Below are 19,953 nucleotides of genomic sequence, written 5' to 3'. Positions count from 1 at the left end.
TTTTTTTTTTTTTTTTTTTTTTTTTTGGCACTGGGGATCAAACTCGGGACCTTGCGAGGCAGGCAGCGGAACCACTGAGCCAAATCCCCGGCCCTGATTCTGAGAATTTAAAGTTGCATAGTTTGTCAGAACCTTCTGACAACATCCTACCCTGTGCTGTAGACAGTGGAAAGAGCCAGCAGCCTGCTAGCACTTTCTTTTTCTCCTTATTTCTCATCCACACAAACTCAGATGAGGTTTGGCTGCTATGTCTTTGTGCCACCCCTTTGTAGAGCTTTGTAGCCATATTTATTTTTCAGTTTAAGGTTGCATCATACCCACGTATGGGCTTTCAAGAGTTCTTTAAAAGTTACTGTTTTGACATTTAAAGATTTTTCATTAAAAAAAATTATAGAAAATAATAAAGGCAGTGTGAAAGATTGATGACTAAATATATTTTTCTATTCTGATCTCAATAAGAAGTTGACATGCATTAAGATTAATGCTCAATAACTTTAGTAAATACTCAGTTCTGTGTGTGTGTGCTTTTAGATGCTGCTGTTAACTCTGGAGAACTGTGGTTTGTAAACTTTTATTCACCAGGATGTTCACACTGCCATGATTTAGCCCCCACTGTACGTATTCTTTAAATTCAGATTATTAAAAGTTTTATTTCTAATCTGTTATTTGTGCATATTTCTTTTTTTAATATGTTGGCTTTTTTACTAATAGTAATTGTGACTATCAGAAATATCAAATACTTTTACATGTGGATGGCTCTATTTGATAAAAATTCTCTCCTTTAAGAGCATGTAACTTGAAGTATGTTTGTGAAAAGGAAAGTGATTTTAGCAGAGAAATACTTAAACTTTCTTTTCTCTCACAGTGGAGAGAATTTGCTAAAGAAGTGGATGGATTACTTCGAATTGGAGCTGTAAATTGTGGCGATGATAGGATGCTTTGCCGAATGAAAGGAGTCAACAGTTATCCAAGCCTCTTCATTTTTAGGTCTGGAATGGTAAGGGGATAGCCTTAGCACTTTTCAAATCCATGCAAGTTTGCAACATGTGAATACTTGAAAAAATACAACATAAGAATTTGTAGTTTTCTAAGTCTTTTTTTTTGTGGTGCCATCTAACTAATAATGATAAATACTTTGGATTATTTTATGAATCTTTACATGCCATGACTGACTGTGTTGTATTTTAAAATTAAACGTTTGCCAATTAACATAATTTTAATATGCATATTGTGCTTTGCAGTTTGCAAATATTTTGTAGCTACTTACATTTAATACAAAGTTCTTTTTCCCAGTTTCCAGTGATGAAACTGAAACAAAAACTATTTTATAAATAATATTAAAACTAGATTCTGTAGAAGTTAGATTCTACAGAATCAAGATTCTCAGTATCATTTGGATATACTTCCGATAAAACTTTACTGAACTACTCAAAATAATGTAAAATCAAAGTATTTGGTATTAGTTTTAAAAAGAAAATGTAGACAATGTTGCTTTTTGTAAAAATCAATAGGCTGCAGTGAAATACCATGGAGACAGATCAAAGGAAAGTTTAGTGAATTTTGCCATGCAGCATGTGAGAAGCTCAGTGACAGAACTGTCAACAGGTAATTCTGTTTTCCTACTTTGCTTGATTTTCAGGGATACTTTATTGGTATTTTAGTTTTACAGTGGCAGCATTAACAGGTCATACTACTGACAGTTTTAAGTAATATTCCCTTGCTTCTTAAAAAGAAACTGTCAATGCTCTGATTTCTGCTAGTAGGAGGTATATAAGAAACTAGTTAAATTACAAATTAAAACATTTAGGATGTGGAAAGTGGATGAGAGGGACTAGGTTTAAGGCATCTTTCAAAATACTGCTGTTTAATAGTCCAAGTGATAATTTTTTGATTTTGTTTTTGTTTTTTGGTCCCAGGGATCAAACTCAGGTCCTTGCGCTTGCAAGGCAGGTGGCAGAACCACTGAGCTAAATCCCCCACCCAATTTTTTGTTTTTTTAACTTTATTGGTACACTTTTGATACACATAACGATGACAGTCATCATAGGAAATTTGTATCTCTACATAATATTGTCTTGACTTTTCTTTTTTTCCCATTGTGTGTTTTTATAGATAGTAAATTCATGCTGTCCAGTTTAAAATTCAGAATCACCTTTAAACCTAAACTTTTTATTTATCAAGTGACTTCAGGTATTTCCTCTGAAAATTGTCCGTGAAATGATAGCGTTCATGGGTAAAAGAATGTTTCTTTCATCGAGTACCAAGTTGTGTGTCAGAAACTGTTAAATACTAGGGCAGCAGTAATATATCATAATCTCTGCCATCAGTAACCTCATTTCTGTAATGAAGAAGAACTAGTAAATAACTAAACTACAATGTACTAGCTATTATAATAGAGGTAAGCTTAGAAAAGCATAAATTTTATGAACTAATCCCATTGGAAAGAGGAAAAGTTAGAAAATATTTCTTGAAAGAGGTCATACCCAGCCTGTCATGGAAATGGCCCGGAAGCCTTGAGACAGCACCATGTTTGGGAATTGACAGTATTTCAAGAATCCGACAAAAAGATCATAATGGAGTAGAGTGGTATGAAAAGAAAGATGGCTGTACACAAAACTAAGACCACAAGGAGCCTACTTGCCAGTTTTCTTCTTAATGACATACTGAGTATACTACACTTGATCTTAGCCAAAAGGCCGAGAAGTGATGACATACTGAATATAGATTTTCTACAATGAAGAATTTGGGGAGCCAGTGAAGGCTTTGACATGTTCTAGAAGAGTTTTAGAAAGGTAATATTACAGATCATAATATTCAGAGTGGATTGGAAGAGGGTGGGATTAGAAAAAATGGCATTTGGAAGACTTGCCATTATTGAGTAATAGATGATCAGAAATTTGCTTTATTTTTCTTTTAAGGAAATTTTGTTAACTCCATACAAACTGCATTTGCTGCTGGTATTGGCTGGCTGATCACTTTTTGTTCCAAAGGAGGAGGTAATTTTGTAACTCTGTTAGAATGAAAAGACTATTCCATTTAAATTTCAGGTGTGGGGAGGAGGGGCTGAAGGAAGGGGGCAGGGACAAGGGGAAAAAATGAGAACCAAGACCTGTCATGTAAAGGTACAGGATCCCAGTAATGAATGTAACTGTACTGTAGACCTGGATTATACCAATAAACTCAATAAAAAGAAAAAAAATTTTCAGGTATTAGTTTTAAGTATGCTCTTGTAAATGATTTTTCAGTGAATAATCACTTGATTATTTGAAACTACAATTTAAACCCATGATTACAATTTTGTACTTAAAAAGTATTTAACTTTCTTAGTTTAGACACAAAATATGAGTTAATTTGTTAATGGATCATTTACATTTACATTTGTTGGGTAAATTTTTCAGCTTAATCATACTTAAGATAAATTGTACCCCAGGTAACCACAGGTGTGTTTCGGCAGTTTGCAATAATAGTTGTTAATGGGTATAATCCATCTCAAAGTCCATAATAATACAAGCTTGACTTCTCTATATATAAAATATTTATGCCTTTGTCTCATAAAAGTATCTATATGAAGGTGACAGCTTCTCATTTCTAGGACCTTTCCCTTGGTAAATTAAGTTGAAAATTCAGTACACCCCACATACCGAATTACAAAATGAAAGTCATAATGAACTGGATTGGTTAAAAGTTGGTCCCAGTATTACCAAATATCCTAATTCATTAATACATTTGCATATGTTTAATCCCAACATGGGTTTATTTCCCCACTCTTTACCTCTCTCTATACTGCTTTGTTACGAATATATTGTAACTAAAATTGACTGCTCTCCTTGTCCTACAAAGCCTGTTAGGGAGATTTTGCTTTTGAATATAAATCAGCCATAAATTTAGTTATTCACCAAGGGATTTTGTCTCATGTTGGCCTAATGCTCAAGATTTCTGTCTGTCCACACATCAACAAAACTTAACCTTTCTAACATTCTTTGACTTTTCACCCTACGTAAACCACTTTTACTGTTCTCTATAGGCCGCTGCTCTGCTTTCAGATTTTACCTCATTGTATTCTAGCATTCATTTTTACAGAACCTTTATAGCAATAGTGCAAAGCCTCTTTTCAGATTTTATGGTATTCCGAGGTTCCTTTTACTTACATACATATGTTTATCAGATAGATCCATTGCATTTTTTCTCCAAATTGTAAGATATCTTGGATAAAGGAGATTGTTAATGAAAACTTGAAAGACCCTAAATAGACACATGCCTTTCTGTAGCTAGAAATCCTGAGAAACTAAAAAGAGAGAGTGAAAGTGTGTGTGTTTGTGTAAAATGAGACTTTGGCCTCCATATCTACTGAATATTTCAGAATTTGACAATATAGCTCATTTAATCGCCTTAGAATCCACATGATAATTTGGGAGAGGGGACTGTGAGTGTAAGCCTAGTCTCATGAAGTTTTTTTCCCCTCAGATTGTTTGACTCCACAGACACAACTCAGACTCAGCGGCATGTTGGTAAGTATCCTTCATTTTGTAATATCTATGTCACCATGGGAAGAAGAAGCACATTTATAAATTGATTCCAAATATTTTCATTATTTGTTGAACACAACATATTTCTAAGCCTTCTTATTTTCTGATAAATACCTTCTAACTGTAAGTTTCTTTCCAAGTAAGCTGTGTTCAATTTTGCCATGTGGTATTTTCATTCTCACTCACTTCTAAGATTCTACAATTTAATTTTTTATTATGAATTCTCTTAGTTGTGTGTTTGTGTTTTTATCATTTCAAAACTTTATTTCTGTTGTTTGTAGTTTATTTCGCTTCTGTCGTGTTGTGGTTGGGAAATGTGGTCTATTATGTGTTTAGCCTGTAACCTTTTTGGAGTGCCCTTTGTGGCTCAGGAGTTAGTTGTTAATATTGGGAAGTTATATGTGAGCTTAAAAGTAAGTTCTCTATGTTAGGTGTAATTTTATAACTTTTAAATCAAATTTATTCATGTTATTCATAGCTGCATTATTTTTGTACTATTTAATCTCTAATTTTTGAGGTGGTCATATTGAAGCCTTGAGCTACAAACATTGCTTTGTCTGTTCTGTCTGTATTTCTGTTTTTCTCATATATGTTTTCTGAGAAATAATCATTAGTTTTATCTGTGTGAACTTTCACAAACCTGCCTCACAACCTGTGAGGCAGAGGCTCCTAAGCCACAAAACTGTACAGCATGCTCTATACTGAAATCTGTGGGCACTTGGAACACAATGCCATCTGTATCTAAACCTGAAAAGTGAAATGAAAGTATGGTACAAAGGTAAAAAGTGAGTGGCCAGGGATTTAGCTCAGTGGTTCCGCCACCTGCCTTGCAAGCGCAAGAACTCGAGTTCGATTCCCGGTACTCCTCAAAACAAAAAGGTAAAAAAGTGGGACATCCGTGGAGCACACTTAGCATGAGTAGAGCTTGCCGGACTGGGAGTCACTCTGGATGGGCATTGAGTGAACATGGAGGCTGGGACGCAACAGTGCATGACTGTGACTTGATGAACACTGCATACTTAGGCCATACTGCCTTTGTAAAAATGAAGTTTTTCTTCAGTAAGAAGTTTATTAAACTTAGTTTTCTATGCCTTTTTTTACTTTGTAAATTTTAACTTCTTAACTCCTGTAAAGTAAAACTATTTTAAGTGAATATATTCCCATATAGCACATCTAGATCAAGATGTATCTTTCCTGCTTTTAAGAGACTTTTTTCTGAAGTTATGTTGTGACTTGCATAGGTGTGAGTTTTATTTCTTCTGCCTTAAGATTTATTAGACTTCTGTATCTATAGGTTAAGTGTCTTTCAAAATTGTGGAAACTTCTCAGCTGTTATTTCAGTTACTGTTTATGTCCCATTCTTTCTCCTTTGTCTTTTTTGGAATCTTGATTGTATGTTCATCCTCTATTTCTTTACCAGACTGCCCTGTCCAGAAAATTTTTGCAGTAATTTGAGGTTCTGAGAAATAGTACTTTTCATATAGTACTTTGGTGCTCATTAAAAGAGCTTAACTACCATTAGGTAAAAACTGGAACAGCACTAATTTAATTGTCAAATACACACAATAGCTAAGAAACTGTATTATACCTACCTGATGTATAGTCATAAATCTTACACAGGCTTGATTTTTAATGTAAGAGAATATTGAACAGCCTGCTTTCTATAAAAATTTGTAAACGTAGGGCTGGAGATTTAGCTCTTTGGTGCAGCCACCTGCTTTGCAAGTGCGAGGTCCTGAGTTCGATCCCTGGTACCATAAATAAAATATGTACAAATTTTTTAAAATGTTTAATATCAAAGAGAAAATTGCATTTAATTATCCTAAGTTATTGAATGTTGCTAAAGTGCAATTTTATGATGGAAAAGTGGATATTTTGGCTAAGTAAAGCAAAATCTCCTTTTCTTCCATTTACAACATAGCATGTTTTTCTTTCCATTTTAGGATGGCCTTATTAATGTTGGATGGATGGACTGTGCCACCCAGGAAAATCTCTGTAAAAGTCTGGATATTACAATAAGTACTACTGCTTATTTTCCTCCTGGAGCCACTTTAAATAACAAAGAAAAAAACAGCATTTTGGTATGAATAACTTTAAGCAAATTTCTTCACATGGAAACATGCACACACATTCAAAAGTAGTGTACCAAAAGTGCTGAACACAGCAAGGAATCGGTTTATATTACTTGACTGTGGAACATTATTATTTAGAAGAAGTAATTTCTCACTAAGTCTATAATAAAAGGATTATTTTTAAACTAGCATTTACATTACATTTAAAGCCATCACTTTTAAATTTCAAAGGTATGGAATACATTCTTAGGATTAATGAACGTTTATGAGTTTTTATGGTTTCCATAGAATTGTTTTTCTGATGTTAAAAACTGTAGATCATTTATAGGTTCAGCTGGGGCTCAGGTATCTACTTTTTATTTTTTTGGTACTGGGTATCAAACTCCAGTCCTTCCAGTTATAAGTCAGGCAACAGAACCACTGAGCTAAATCTCTGGCTCTAGGTACCTATTTTTGAAAGCAGCCTATGAGAATCTGGTGTAAACTCAGTTTGGAAATCCAGTACAATTCAGGCTCAAGCTAGTTGTCATAGAGTTGAGATAAATAATGGGATATTAGAGAAATCCTATGGAATCCCAGAAGAATTCAGAGGACTCTGATAAAGACAGAGACAGCCACCATCAAACCTTGGTGAACGTCCTTCTAGATCTCTTCTTACATATATACCCAGTTATGACCTTGTGTCAACAACTCTTCAGTGTGTTTCTGTAGCTCAGGTATTTCTCCTCCTCCCTAGAAACTCTGTGTATATACATCTATACCCAACACTGCTGCCTGTTCAGCATCACTTTTGTGATATTAGTCAGTGTCTCACATTTAAATGCATGTGAATGGACTCTGAGTATCCCCCATACATCTGCTTCACCCAGTTTTCCCCATCTCCGTCCTAAATTTTTTAGGCCAAATATCCTGGAGTCATTTGGGGGTTTTTTGTTTGTTTGGTACTAGGGATCAAACTCTCAGAACCTTGCACTTACGCGGTAGGCAGTGGAACCACTGAGCTAAATCCCAGCCCATGAAGTCATTCTTGATTCCTCTTTTTCTCATAGCTTATAACCAGTGCATCAGGAAAATCTATGGTTCTGTCTTTAAAATAGTTCATAAGTTAGCTCCACTGTACTGTTTTTTCTCCTATGTTGAAGTTTTAGTTTGGATTTATTCCTTGTCATCTACCAAATGCCTATAAGAGTTCTTGGGTTTGTCTTTAGGGTACCTACTATGCATATGTAAACATGCTATGTGTATGCACCATAAGACACACACATGAAGTAGATGTGTACATGACAGATAGTGATGAATGAGATCAGATATTTTGTGGCCTGGTTTTTTCACTCAGTGTATCAGAAAAATTATTCCTTGTCAATAAATATATCATATAGATATTTTTTTTAAGTCTCTATACATTATCCTTTTAGTAATTAACAGTCCCCGAATGTTCACCTTTGTGTACTTCTTTAAAGTTCAATCCCTATTACCAGGTTGCCCTCCAGAAATGTTGTTCTAGTTTATACTAAAGATTGTCTACACCCTGGCCAACACTTAATAGAACCTCCTGTCTTCCAAACTTGAGTGTTTTCTGTATTCATATACAGAGTATTTTGGGCTTTATGATATAAAATTGCAAGTGTCATTCAAAATATAGTAAAAGGAAGAGTTGAATTAAACACTCCTCGTCCCTCCTAAAAGCACTCACATATTAGAAGTAGGGTCGGAGATTTAGCTCTGTCTCCATGCCTGCCTCAAAGCACAAGGTCCTGAGTTTGATCCCTGGTACCAGGAAAAAAAATCCTGAATGTGATCTGCTAGGTAAGTATATGGGGAAGGTGAAATAAGACAGTATCTTCATAGGTTTAACTAGCAAATTCTACTCTTAAGCCAGGCGTGGTGGTGCACACCTATAATCCCAGCATTTGGGAGGCTAAGGCAGGAGGACCACTGTGAGTTGAGACCAGCCTGGGCTACATAGTGAGTTCCAGGTCAGTCTCAACTACATAGTGAGACTGTCTCAAAAAAACAACCAACCAAATTCTACTCAAGTTTATTATGATATTTAGTATATTAATAGCATATATAAACAGCATTTTTAAAAATCATAATGTAGAACAATAAGCTGTAAACCTGAAAAGATGAAAGATTTCTGTTTTGGTATTTAAAGCATTTGGTAGATTAGTTTATGTAGATCTTTAAGGATATGTTGTAGATTTCAGTAAACTTTAAAGCAAGTTTTAAAAAATCTAGAAAATATACTTCAATCCTTACAGTATACCTGTTTCTATCCATATTTTCATTCTCATATCTTTTACTCTGCAGGTGTGGAGTCCATAATGATAGTGCCTTCATGTTTTTGTTTCAGATCTTTCAAGTAATGTTTGAATTATTAAACAGTCGATAAAGATATACAACCCTCATTTCTTTCTTCAGTGTAACCATTGCTGTTCTTTTTTTTTTTTTTTTTTTTTTTTTTTTCCAGATTGAACTTGGGAACTTGCACTTGCGAGGCAGGCACCAGAACCACTGAGCTAAATCCCCAGCCCACTGTACTTCATAGTAATAGCAGCAGCTTTGAGAATTAGATCTGAAGAAAGGGTTCTATAAAAACTAAATAAACATGTTAAAATGCTGATAAAATATAGTCAGAAATTAAAGAATGTCTGAGTTGTATTTTAAGTAACAGATGTGGCTTTAAAACATGTTAAAAATAAGATTTTTGTGTATTTTGCTCTTAAAAACTCCTATGTGGTTTGGTTTGTGAAAGTTACCATTTCCGAAAACCTTAGTAAGTATTAATAACTGTTTCAATTTTCCTATCATAAGTTCTTAATCGGTATTAATTATGGTTGGGGCATACATTTAGATCATCAAATATTCTAGTATTAAAATTTCTAAGACATTGCAAAGCATTGGAATTCTGTTATAGGTGGTTAGCATTAAATTGAATATAATTTATTTTCATGATGATTTCAAGGTCACTCTGAGTGACTGTAGGATTAACACAAAATTCCAGTTAATAAAACAAAAATAGAATTTTTTTGTATCACCTTTGTTAAAAACAACCCATTTGATTACAGTGTGATTCTCTTATTCTAGTTTCTTAATTCATTGGATGCTAAAGAAATATATTGGGAAATAATACATAAACTTCCAGATTTTGAACTACTTTCAGCAAAAACACTAGAGGTAACATTTTTTTTTTTGTTTTTATTAATAATAAATGTGAATAACATTTTAGTGTATGTGCTGCTGAAGTGAGTGCTGTGGATACTACGATTTTAAAGTCAGCATTTGTTTTATTCATTGCTGTGGAATTGAATAGCTTTTTTTTTTTTTTTTTTTTTTTCACCAGGGTTTGAACTCAGGACCTTGAGCTTATGAGGTAGGAGGGAGAGCCACTGAGCTAACTCCCCAGCCCAAAAGGAGCATTTTAAAGACATGTATTAGTCAACTCTAGGTTAAATTCTAATTGCTGGAATTCTGGTGTTGGTAATTCAAAATAGATCCTGCAGTTTTGAAAAACCTTCCCAGACCTGAGGTGTACATCAAAAGAAGGGTCTAAAAGGCAAGATTTTGATCACAAAGCAACTTTGGATCTGTCTTGAAATTTTATTTTCTTGCCAATGGAACATTTTGTTGTCCACTGAGAGTTAAAAAAGCATTGTATATAAATAGATTGCTTAGAAAGAATTCAGTTAGTGGGAGAATCAATTTCTTTGTTCTACTTACTACTCCCAGAGCATATTTCTGCCAAATCTTAGATATTAAACCTGATAAAGCTGACTTCTCCAAACTTGCCTTCAGATTCTAGCTATGTATTGTTAAAACCATATTGGGCTAGGGATTTAGCTCAGTGGTTCCGCTGCCTGCCTCACAAGTGCAAGGTCCTGAGTTCAATCCCTGGTACCAAAAAAAAAAAAACAAAAACATATTTTGAGGCATAGTCATCTCCTTTGAGATTTATTAACTCAGTGACTTACCTACCTGTACTACTCATTTGCATAGGGTTATTCCCAATAAACTACACAGTAACACTATGAATGGGTCTACATTTTAGATTTTATTTTGAATTAATGGGTAAGGTAGCTAAAACTAACTTCATGCCAAAGAAATAAAAACTAAATCTTTTAGAATTTCCCATGTCTGATTTTTTTTTTCCTCATCACTTTGAAGGATCGTTTGGCACATCATCGCTGGCTCATATTTTTCAGTTTTGGGAAAAATGAAAATTCAAATGATCCTGAGTTGAAAAAACTGAAAACTCTTCTTAAAAATGACCATATTCAAGTAAGAAAAAAATGTATTGTGTCTCACCTGCTTGCATGCTTCCTTATCAGTCTGATATCTATAACTAAATTTTAAATAATATAACAGTGTCTATTGACATTCTGTTAAGCCTATTGTTTTTAATCTTGGAGTTGCAATTTTTGTATTACAAAACTGACATGATATCTGAAAGTGGTGACTTCATTTCTTTTGGCATTTGACAAATCTGTATCATACAGTTTTTCTAGTTTAAATACAAGAATGTCTTTTGTCAGAGTAATTTTTTATCTAACCTGATATATTCAAAACAGTCTAAATATGAAATCTCTTTACTTTTTAAATTGACATATATGTACATAGGTATAGTACAGGAGTTCAATACATGTAGTTCAGTACAGTGTATTAGATCAAATCAGGGCAATTAACATTTGTACATCCTCAAACATTTATTGTGTTCTGGGATTATAGGCATGTGCCACCATGCCCTGCTGTCTTGTTATTTCTGAAGAGATCTTCCTTAAAGGCTATAATTTTTTTCTTGGTTTATCATTTCCCTGTTACGTGTGTTTTCTGTCATGCTTACAAAAACATACTTTTTCTAATTGACACGTATTCAGCTCTCCATCCTCTGGCCCAAGATTAAACATCCTGTACATTTGTGAAGCAGATGTTCCTTAACTTCACATTTCCTTGGAAATTTCCTCTCCAATTTGACTGTCCAGGAAGAATTCTTTAACTGAACTTCATTTTCAGTACTAAATGTAAACAAACTATTTTTCCCTTTTGTTTTTATAATTGATTAACTTCTGTTGAGAAATAGTGCCAGAAGACCAGTGTCATTTTAAAGTTCTCCTTAGGAATATTTAAAATTAAATGAATAGGATTTAGTTTTCATGAAATTCAACCTTGTCTTTCAGGTTGGAAGGTTTGATTGCTCCTCTGCACCCAGCACCTGTAGGGATCTCTATGTTTTCCAGCCCTGTCTAGCAGTATTTAAAGGACAAGGAACCAAAGAATATGAAATTCATCACGGTAAAACCAAAAAAATAAGTTCATCTTCATTTCCGAATAGAAATTTTCTAATTCTTTTTTGCCTTGTTTTGTGTGCACATGTTCATTGTTAATATTTTTTGCTTTCGTTTCTTAGTAACTAGAAAACTGGTCAGGGTAGATTTTTAAATCCAAATACATCTGACTCTAAAAGGCATATGCCTAACTCATAGTCAGACCTTAAACGTACCAGTGACTAAGCTTTAGCAATGGAGATCTGATATTTTTCAGACTCTCTCCTCTTGTGTTTGCTGCCTTGTTTTGAACCTGTCAACCTCTTTGCTCTGCTGTAATAACGTCTTCCTTTTGGGCGTCTCAGAAAGTCTTTTCTTTCTGAGAGTCGAGTCCTTGTTGTATCTTCGGAGCTTGAACCCTGAACACCATTTTCATGTTACCTTTCTTGACTTTCCTGATTCATTTAGAGTAATATTCAGCATAGCAGTAGTGGTTTTTTCTGTATCTGCTTCTGGCATGCAGCAGAGCTCAGGGGAGTACTTGTTAAATAAATGAGACACTTTCACAGTCTCCCTCTGCCAGTTTTTCTAGCCTCATTTTCCACCTCTGCGCCCCCAGATGATTTTAGCTTTTGAATCCTTGAAAATGCCTGTTCTTTCACTCTTTTATGCCCTCACACGTGATTTTTTTTTTTTTTAATAATTCCTCCTGGTACAAAATATTCAGTAAACTGCAAATAGTCTTGAGAACTTAAAGCAGTTTCTTCCATGGGAAATACAAAAACAGAGTCCCCAAGCACTTTGTTGTATGTGCTATTGTTAATTTTATACCTTGTATATGTCCAAATCTAAATAGGTACAATATGGAAAATAAGGAAAAAAATGTAAAAGTCTCTGCCTTAACATTGCAGAGTAGGAGAGAATCAGTAAACTGCAAATAGTCTTGAGAACTTAAAGCAGTTTCTTCCATGGGAAATACAAAAACAGAGTCCCCAAGCACTTTGTTGTATGTGCTATTGTTAATTTTATACCTTGTATATGTCCAAATCTAAATAGGTACAATATGGAAAATAAGGAAAAAAATGTAAAAGTCTCTGCCTTAACATTGCAGAGTAGGAGAGAAGATATAAGTAAATAATTTTTAAAATTATCTTTCTGAAGCAAGGAGTAATAATTATCAGTTGTGTAGTAAATTACTCCAAGACTTATCAGCCTAAAACAACACAGATTTGTGAGCTAATGTGTCGGTGATTAGGAATCTGAGAACAGTTTAGCTGCACGGTTCATGGAGTAGGTGAGTAGGTGAGGGCTCCGGCCTTTGAAAGCCTGACTGCAGCTGCTGGATCTGGATTCTCCTAATACATAGGCTGGTATGGAGTCCCACGTGCTCAGAGACACAGATATTTGTGAAGCGGTTGAAGTAACAGCAGCTGAAGAAAAAAAAAGCAGGCGAATGTAATACTATTTATCTCCATATAGTTGTGAAATGTGTTTCTTCTGCTGGGCTGTGAATTAAAGAGAACTTTCTTTATTTTTACTTGTTTTACAACATATAAGGCAAGTACACATGGTAGATACTTAATTTTGACTGCTGAATAAATGAGTCAAAGAGCACTTGGGAAAATAAACTGCTTTGGTGGAGAAAAATATTTGCCAAGCCAAGGATATTCTTTAGGCAATGGTAAATCACTAGAGGCATTTAAGCAAGTAGACAATATGATCATATTGTTTTTAGGTGAGCTGTGCTAGTGGTATAGAAAGTGGATTAAGGAGAGCTGGGTCTTGCAATAGGCCAGGGTGAATTCAGGCAATGGCAGTGGGGTTGGAGACCTGGTAAGAGATGGAGTGGATGGAGTTAGGGTACAAGGGCAAACAAGCAAGGGTCATTCTGGGGAATCTTTTTTTTTTTTCAGCTTTAATTGAGTTTATTGGTACATTTTAGGGATACAGTACAGTTACATTCATTGTTGGGATCTTGTACCTCTACATAACAAGTCTTGATTCTCATTTTTTTCCCCTTACCTCTGCCCTCCCTTCACCCCCTCCTCCCCTCCTACAACCACTTTATTTCCATCTTTTCATTATCTCACATTTTTTTCTTTTCCCTTTTTACTTTTCCCCTACCCATCCCACCTTCCCTATACCTTTAGCTCCTTTCTTCCCATTTCTAAATGTCAGTAATCTTATTAGAATCGTATGCATTGTTGCAGATTATTTACACCAGGGAAACTATTCGGTATTTACACGTGTGACTTATTTATTTCACTTAGGAGTATATCTTCAATATGCATCCATTTTCCTGTGAATGAATCTATTTTCTCATTCTTTATGGCTGAGTAATATTCCATTTTATAGAAAAACCACAACTTCTTTATCCAGTTTCCAATGGATGGGCAAATAGGCTGTTTCCAAGATTTAGCTATTACAAACTGTGCCGCTATAAACATGGGTGCACATACTTCTCTGTGATATGATTCTTCTAGTTCTCTTGGGAAGATACCCAGCAGAGGGATGCCTGGGTCAAATGGAACCTCCAGTCCAAGCTCTTTGAGGTGTCTCCATATTGATTTCCATAGTGGTTGCACCAATCTGTACTCCCACCAACAATGGAGAAGGGTTCCTTTCTCCCCACAACCCCGCCAGCATTTGTTATTCTGTGATTTCTTGATAGTTAGGTAACTGGTTAATGGGGTTATGCCATTGTCAGGCATGAAAAGGTGAGAAAACCAAGTTTGGAGGAAAATAACTAACTGGATCTGGATTCAGCTTCAGTTTGGAGATCTGATGTTTGCAGAGTTCATGTGCTGTTCAGGCACAATTTTCCACTGGTTGGTTGGTAATACAGGTTTTGAATTCATAGTAAGCTGAAACAGATGTAGGAGTTAGGTCATAATAATAGCATAAAGAATTCAAAGTCATTGTAGTGAAGATTATTCTACCTCTTAAGATGGAGCAATTCAGAGGTTTTGACATTTTGACTAGGCCAAGATACAGAGTGTTCAAGAAAAGGCTAAAAAAAAACATAGATAACACAGAACACAAAAACTTACCAAAATTGTACCAAAATCGATTTATATATAAGTTCATCTTGCTTTAATATTGATTATAAGAAATTTAAAATGATTATGTGAAAACAGAATGTGGATTTTAATTCTTCTCCTACTTAATTTCAAGGAAAGAAGATTTTATATGATATACTTGCCTTTGCCAAAGAAAGTGTTAATTCTCATGTTACCACACTTGGACCTCAAAATTTTCCTTCCAGTGACAAAGAACCGTGGCTTGTTGATTTTTTTGCTCCTGTAAGTTATTTTTATCTGAGAAATTTCAATACTGTACTGTATTTTCTTGTCATGGCAAAAAGAAGTTTGTAAATGCTGTTGAGACATTAGTACCAGAACTGTTTCACTGTTTGAGCCAGGGACCGAGTATAAACCCAGAAGAGGCACACTGCTTATTTATAAAGTGATGGAAGTGTTTTATTTCAATTGGTTTGATGCTTTTCTTTTTTAGTGGTGTCCACCATGTCGAGCTTTACTGCCAGAGTTACGGAAAGCATCAACAATTCTTTATGGTCAGCTGAAATTTGGTACACTAGATTGTACAGTTCATGAAGGACTCTGTAATATGGTAAGGCAAAGTATAAAAAATACAGTTGAGTTAATATTTTTTTGTAAAATAGACTTTTAAGCAGTTCAGTATTAAAGCAAGGCAAATACTACGTAAACCGTCTAGATAGATAATCTTAAATAAATGGAAAAATCGGGTCAATAAGTTACGTTTGTCTTAGTGTTACCTTTGGGAAAGTCTATAATTGTCTTTAGTTTTCCTTATAATTTTTTTTAAGTATATAGTCAATAGAAAAAAATTCAAACAGTGAGCAAGCATTTTGAAACCTTTGTTTAAATGAAAATATTTTCTTAGGTAAACAAATACTTTCTAGTCCTCATTTTTTTTTGTTTTTTGAGACAGGGTCTCATTATGTAGTTGAGACTGACCTGGATGGAACTCACTGTGTAGCCCAGGCTGGTCTCATACTCACAGCGATCCTCCTGCCTCAGCCTCCCGAGTGCTGGGATTACAGGCGTGTGCCACCACGCCAGGCTTCTCATTTCCAATTTTATACTTTGTGATGGAGGTATACGATACTATCTCTAGTTACTGTTGGCATTAAAAAAAAAATCAATCCTGAAGCTGCTCGGACTCCAGATCTGTTACTGTATGTGGACTGCAGTGACCGAGGCACAAGTGACCTGGTGCCCTGGGCTTGCAGTCTACAGATCTCAGCAGGTGTGAGCAAGAGAGAGGGGAGAGGGCAGAAGTGAGGCCAGGGAAGAGAGCACCGCAGTCTGCCCAGAGTAGTGTTGAATACAGGGATCTGTCAGATTATATTCTCAGTATGAGTGAAATGTTTTTTAAGCTTTTATAAAAGGAAATGGGGGGCCGGGTATTTAGCTCAGTGGTGCCTTGCCTTGCAAGCGCAGGGACCCAAGTTCGATCCCCAGTACCAAAGAAAAGGAAATGGGACCTTTTGTTTCTAATGATTTGTAGGTGACTTTGAAAAATAAATGCCTACCAAAGATGCATAATTTTTGTGATAAGCAATAATTATCTTTAGTTTTTCTACCTTTTATCTTAAAATCATTAAATAGTACACAAGTCATAATTATAAGGATTTAAAATATGGGATCAGTAATCTCAGCACTCGAGAGTCTGAGGCAGGAGGCCTCAGCTGAGTTGAGTTGGAGGTCAGCCTCGACTACAAAGGGATACCCTGCCTCAAAAAACAATATGGGATCAGATTCACTGCTAATTAGTTGCTACTCACTAATTGGTTCAGTTTGACCACGTCGCTGGCCCCTTGGTCACTGTTTTCTCATCTGTGAAGTAGGTTTTGTGATTTTAACTCCTAAACAAAATCTAAGAAATAAATGAAACACTTTCTTTTTGGATACATAATAAATACTTTTTAAATTTTACTGTTTTATTAATCTAATGAATTACTTGAATTTACATATTTTTTCAGAATTCTGATAAAATGTTGCAGCTGTTTTTCTAAAATAATATGACTTCAAGGTTTCAGTTGCTAATGTGTGCTTATCCATTTAGAAATATAAAGTTCAGCTATAGCAAATCTCTTTATAACTTGTTAAAAACTTGAATATACTGTGATTCTTGGGCCAATACCCATATTTCTGAGGTGGAGATTAAACAGTTTTGCACCATAAAAACTATCTTTCTTAAAGAAGACATGACCAGATTCTCAGGGCATGATTCATTTTTCTTGAACCTAAAATAGTCATATACACATTGATTTATTCTTTATTTTCTTGATCATCATCTGTCTAGAAAAATTTAAGCGTATTACTGTGATTTCAAAAATGATGAAATGGGCTGGGGATTTAGCTCAGTGTTCCGTTGCCTGCCTTGCAAGCACAAGGTCCCAAGTTTGATCCCTGGTACAAAAAAAGATGACTACCAACCTATTTTTTACTTTTTCCTTTGGTTCACCCAAAAGGGGCCAAGAATGTAATTACTCATGCTCATCTTCTCAGTGTTTTGATACCTTTGATTTTTATCGCTAATGAAGTACCTAAAGTAAGAATCCAAGTGTTCATCGGTATAATGGTAAATCACTTTGCTAAATATGTCTAGGCATATGTCTACAATTTTTAGTCACCAGAAAATTAGCTGTGGGTTTTTCAAATCTGACTATTGTGACTTAGGAAAGCTGGTTATAAAATGGAAAGAAATAGGTATCATGCATAACATCCTTGGTTAACTTGTATTCTCTTCCCTGACAGTATAATATTCAGGCTTACCCAACTACAGTGGTATTCAACCAGTCCAGTATTCATGAGTATGAAGGTCATCACTCTGCTGAACAGATCCTGGAGTTCATAGAGGTATTTTCAATTACAACATGCGACTAGAAATCCTTTAAATGACTGTTTCATAAATCTAGTATTGACTATTTCATGCCAAAATGTTATTTCCTAAAAAGGAAATTTTAAAAATTCAAGCCCTGTACCAAAAAAAAATTCAGGTTTGTTACCTAGGGTATTACCTTGTACATAATGGATACAATTCTATTGAATGTAAGAAATTCTGTTTTCATCTAAAGCTGTTTTCCCCTTGCTCTGCACATGCAGCAGCAAGCCCAGCGGCCTCCACCACCCTGCTGCTTTAGCTCAGAAGAGCCTCTGTCCCAGAACCTCTGAGTACTCAGTCAGGAGGTCACAGGGCTCCTGAGAAAGAACAAGAAGCTCTAACTGAGAGCTGTACATCTCATGATTGTTTCACTCAGTCCTCATCTGTTCCTCCACCTTCACAACAGTGCTTGGTGTTTTTTGCTTGTTTTCCCAGTGACACTGCCCTCCTTGTTAGTTACCTGAACCTCATAGGCTGAAACTTTGTGAGAAAAGCACTTGGAACACGTGATCCCTAGAAACGTTGTACAGTAGAGTATGCTCTAGTCAAAATGTCAGAAAAACAAAAAAGACAGCAGGCTTTCTGTTAGTAATCAGGGACTATTTCCAAACCAGTCATTCTTGGACAGACAGCAGATGAGTAGCTCCTGAACTCTATTGAGCCAGGCTACAATGGTTTTAGTGATAGAGGTAAGGAAAAATATACCTTTAGTTAAGAAAACTGATGGACAAAAAATCCAAAGTTAAGGAAAAATGGTTATTTTCCATTTTGTTGTTGTTTTCTTGAGACAAGGTGAAATTGTGGTGGTCTTCATGCATTGGCCCAACTGCTCAGATGACAGATGTGTGCCACCCCGCCCAGCTATGCTTTTCAGTTTTTGACACAATTCACTATAGATGACTGTTTTGTTTTGTTTTGGTACCAGGGATCGAACTCGGGTCCCTGCGCTTACAGGGCAGGTGGTAGAACCACTGAGATAAATCCCCAGCCCTAGATGACTTTTTTTTTTTTTTTTGGTACCAGGGATTAAGGTTGGCAGACTTAAAAGTAAGCTATAAGTATTCTTGAGCATCTTTTCATTTCTCTAGGGCAGCAACTTTGCAGGAATATGTGAACAACTTTTTAATACCTCTTAACAGTAGTTTATGTTTTCTTTAGGATCTTAGGAACCCTTCAGTGGTCTCTCTCACACCCACCACATTCACCGAACTGGTTAAACAAAGAAAGCATGATGAGGTCTGGATGGTTGATTTCTATTCTCCATGGTGTCATCCCTGTCAGGTCCTTTTGCCAGAATGGAAAAGAATGGCCCGGGTACAGTAAAATCCTTTATTTTAAATCTTAACCACCTACAAGGAGTGTCCCTTTAACAGAGTTACTTTGAAACTGAGATAAACTGAGTAGGTGATGAACAACAGCCCTGATCATACCATTAAGACCCTACCTCGGTTTCATAAACATTTCAGCTGTGCAGTTCAGCCTTTTTTGTGTGGCATCAGTTGTAACCAAATTGTTACCAATGTCAACCCAAAAAACCCTTTTCTGTTTAAATGTTCTCTACTGCTTTTTCTTTAGAATTTAAGTATCATTTCTTCGCAGTACTATCAGACTTTCAGGGAAAAAAAAGTAGTCCTGACCAGGAAAACAATTTCTGTTTAGAAATTTCCTGCAAATAGCCACAGTGTTAAAAATTATGAAAGATTGGAAATGACTTAAATGCCAGGGTGAAAAATGCAGTTAGTATTTATTTCTAAAATAGGAAACCAAGAGTCAAAGTGATTTCTAGTGTTTTAAATGTTTTAAGATTTTTAACTTTTGGGGCCAGAGATTTGGCTCAGTGGCCCCATGTCTGCCTGTCTGCCTTGCAAGTGCAGGTCCTGAGTTCGATCCCCAGTACCAAAAGAGATTATAACTTTTACACCCTTTTCAGTAAAATTTTGTGATTTGGGTATGAGAAAAAAGATACATGTAATCCTAGCCTCTATTAGAGAAAGTATTTAAAAGCTTCCTTCGTTTTTGGGTTTTAACACTGAGTTTTAGAGACTAAAATGCATGTTTCCCGTGTAATGAAATATATTATTCTGCAATAATTCTGTCATTATAGAGTTAGATTTCAAATTCATTAGGAGTTTTTGAATGTTTTTTTTTTTGTAAAGTTACCCG

At 35.3% G+C, this 19,953-nt stretch overlaps 1 protein-coding gene across 1 annotated transcript in view; it reads left to right on the top strand.

Annotated features, from left to right (window-relative positions):
* Dnajc10 (DnaJ heat shock protein family (Hsp40) member C10) overlaps positions 1-19,953 on the top strand; it is a 37,223-nt gene that overhangs the window by 8,267 nt on the left and 9,003 nt on the right. The window contains exons 5-17 of the mRNA XM_010636808.3: positions 532-614; positions 866-997; positions 1,512-1,605; positions 2,919-2,996; positions 4,465-4,508; positions 6,470-6,607; positions 9,686-9,775; positions 10,763-10,876; positions 11,773-11,887; positions 15,034-15,161; positions 15,373-15,489; positions 17,664-17,765; positions 18,949-19,104. Coding sequence (XP_010635110.1) covers positions 532-614; positions 866-997; positions 1,512-1,605; positions 2,919-2,996; positions 4,465-4,508; positions 6,470-6,607; positions 9,686-9,775; positions 10,763-10,876; positions 11,773-11,887; positions 15,034-15,161; positions 15,373-15,489; positions 17,664-17,765; positions 18,949-19,104 — 1,391 coding nt within the window. The remainder of the gene's footprint in view (positions 1-531; positions 615-865; positions 998-1,511; positions 1,606-2,918; positions 2,997-4,464; positions 4,509-6,469; positions 6,608-9,685; positions 9,776-10,762; positions 10,877-11,772; positions 11,888-15,033; positions 15,162-15,372; positions 15,490-17,663; positions 17,766-18,948; positions 19,105-19,953) is intronic.

This window comes from Fukomys damarensis, unplaced genomic scaffold, assembly GCF_012274545.1.
Source record: "Fukomys damarensis isolate Sample0158 unplaced genomic scaffold, DMR_v1.0_HiC HiC_scaffold_26, whole genome shotgun sequence".
In the NCBI taxonomy this organism is placed as follows: Eukaryota; Metazoa; Chordata; class Mammalia; order Rodentia; family Bathyergidae; genus Fukomys; species Fukomys damarensis.
This window is presented reverse-complemented; position numbering and strand designations above follow the sequence as displayed.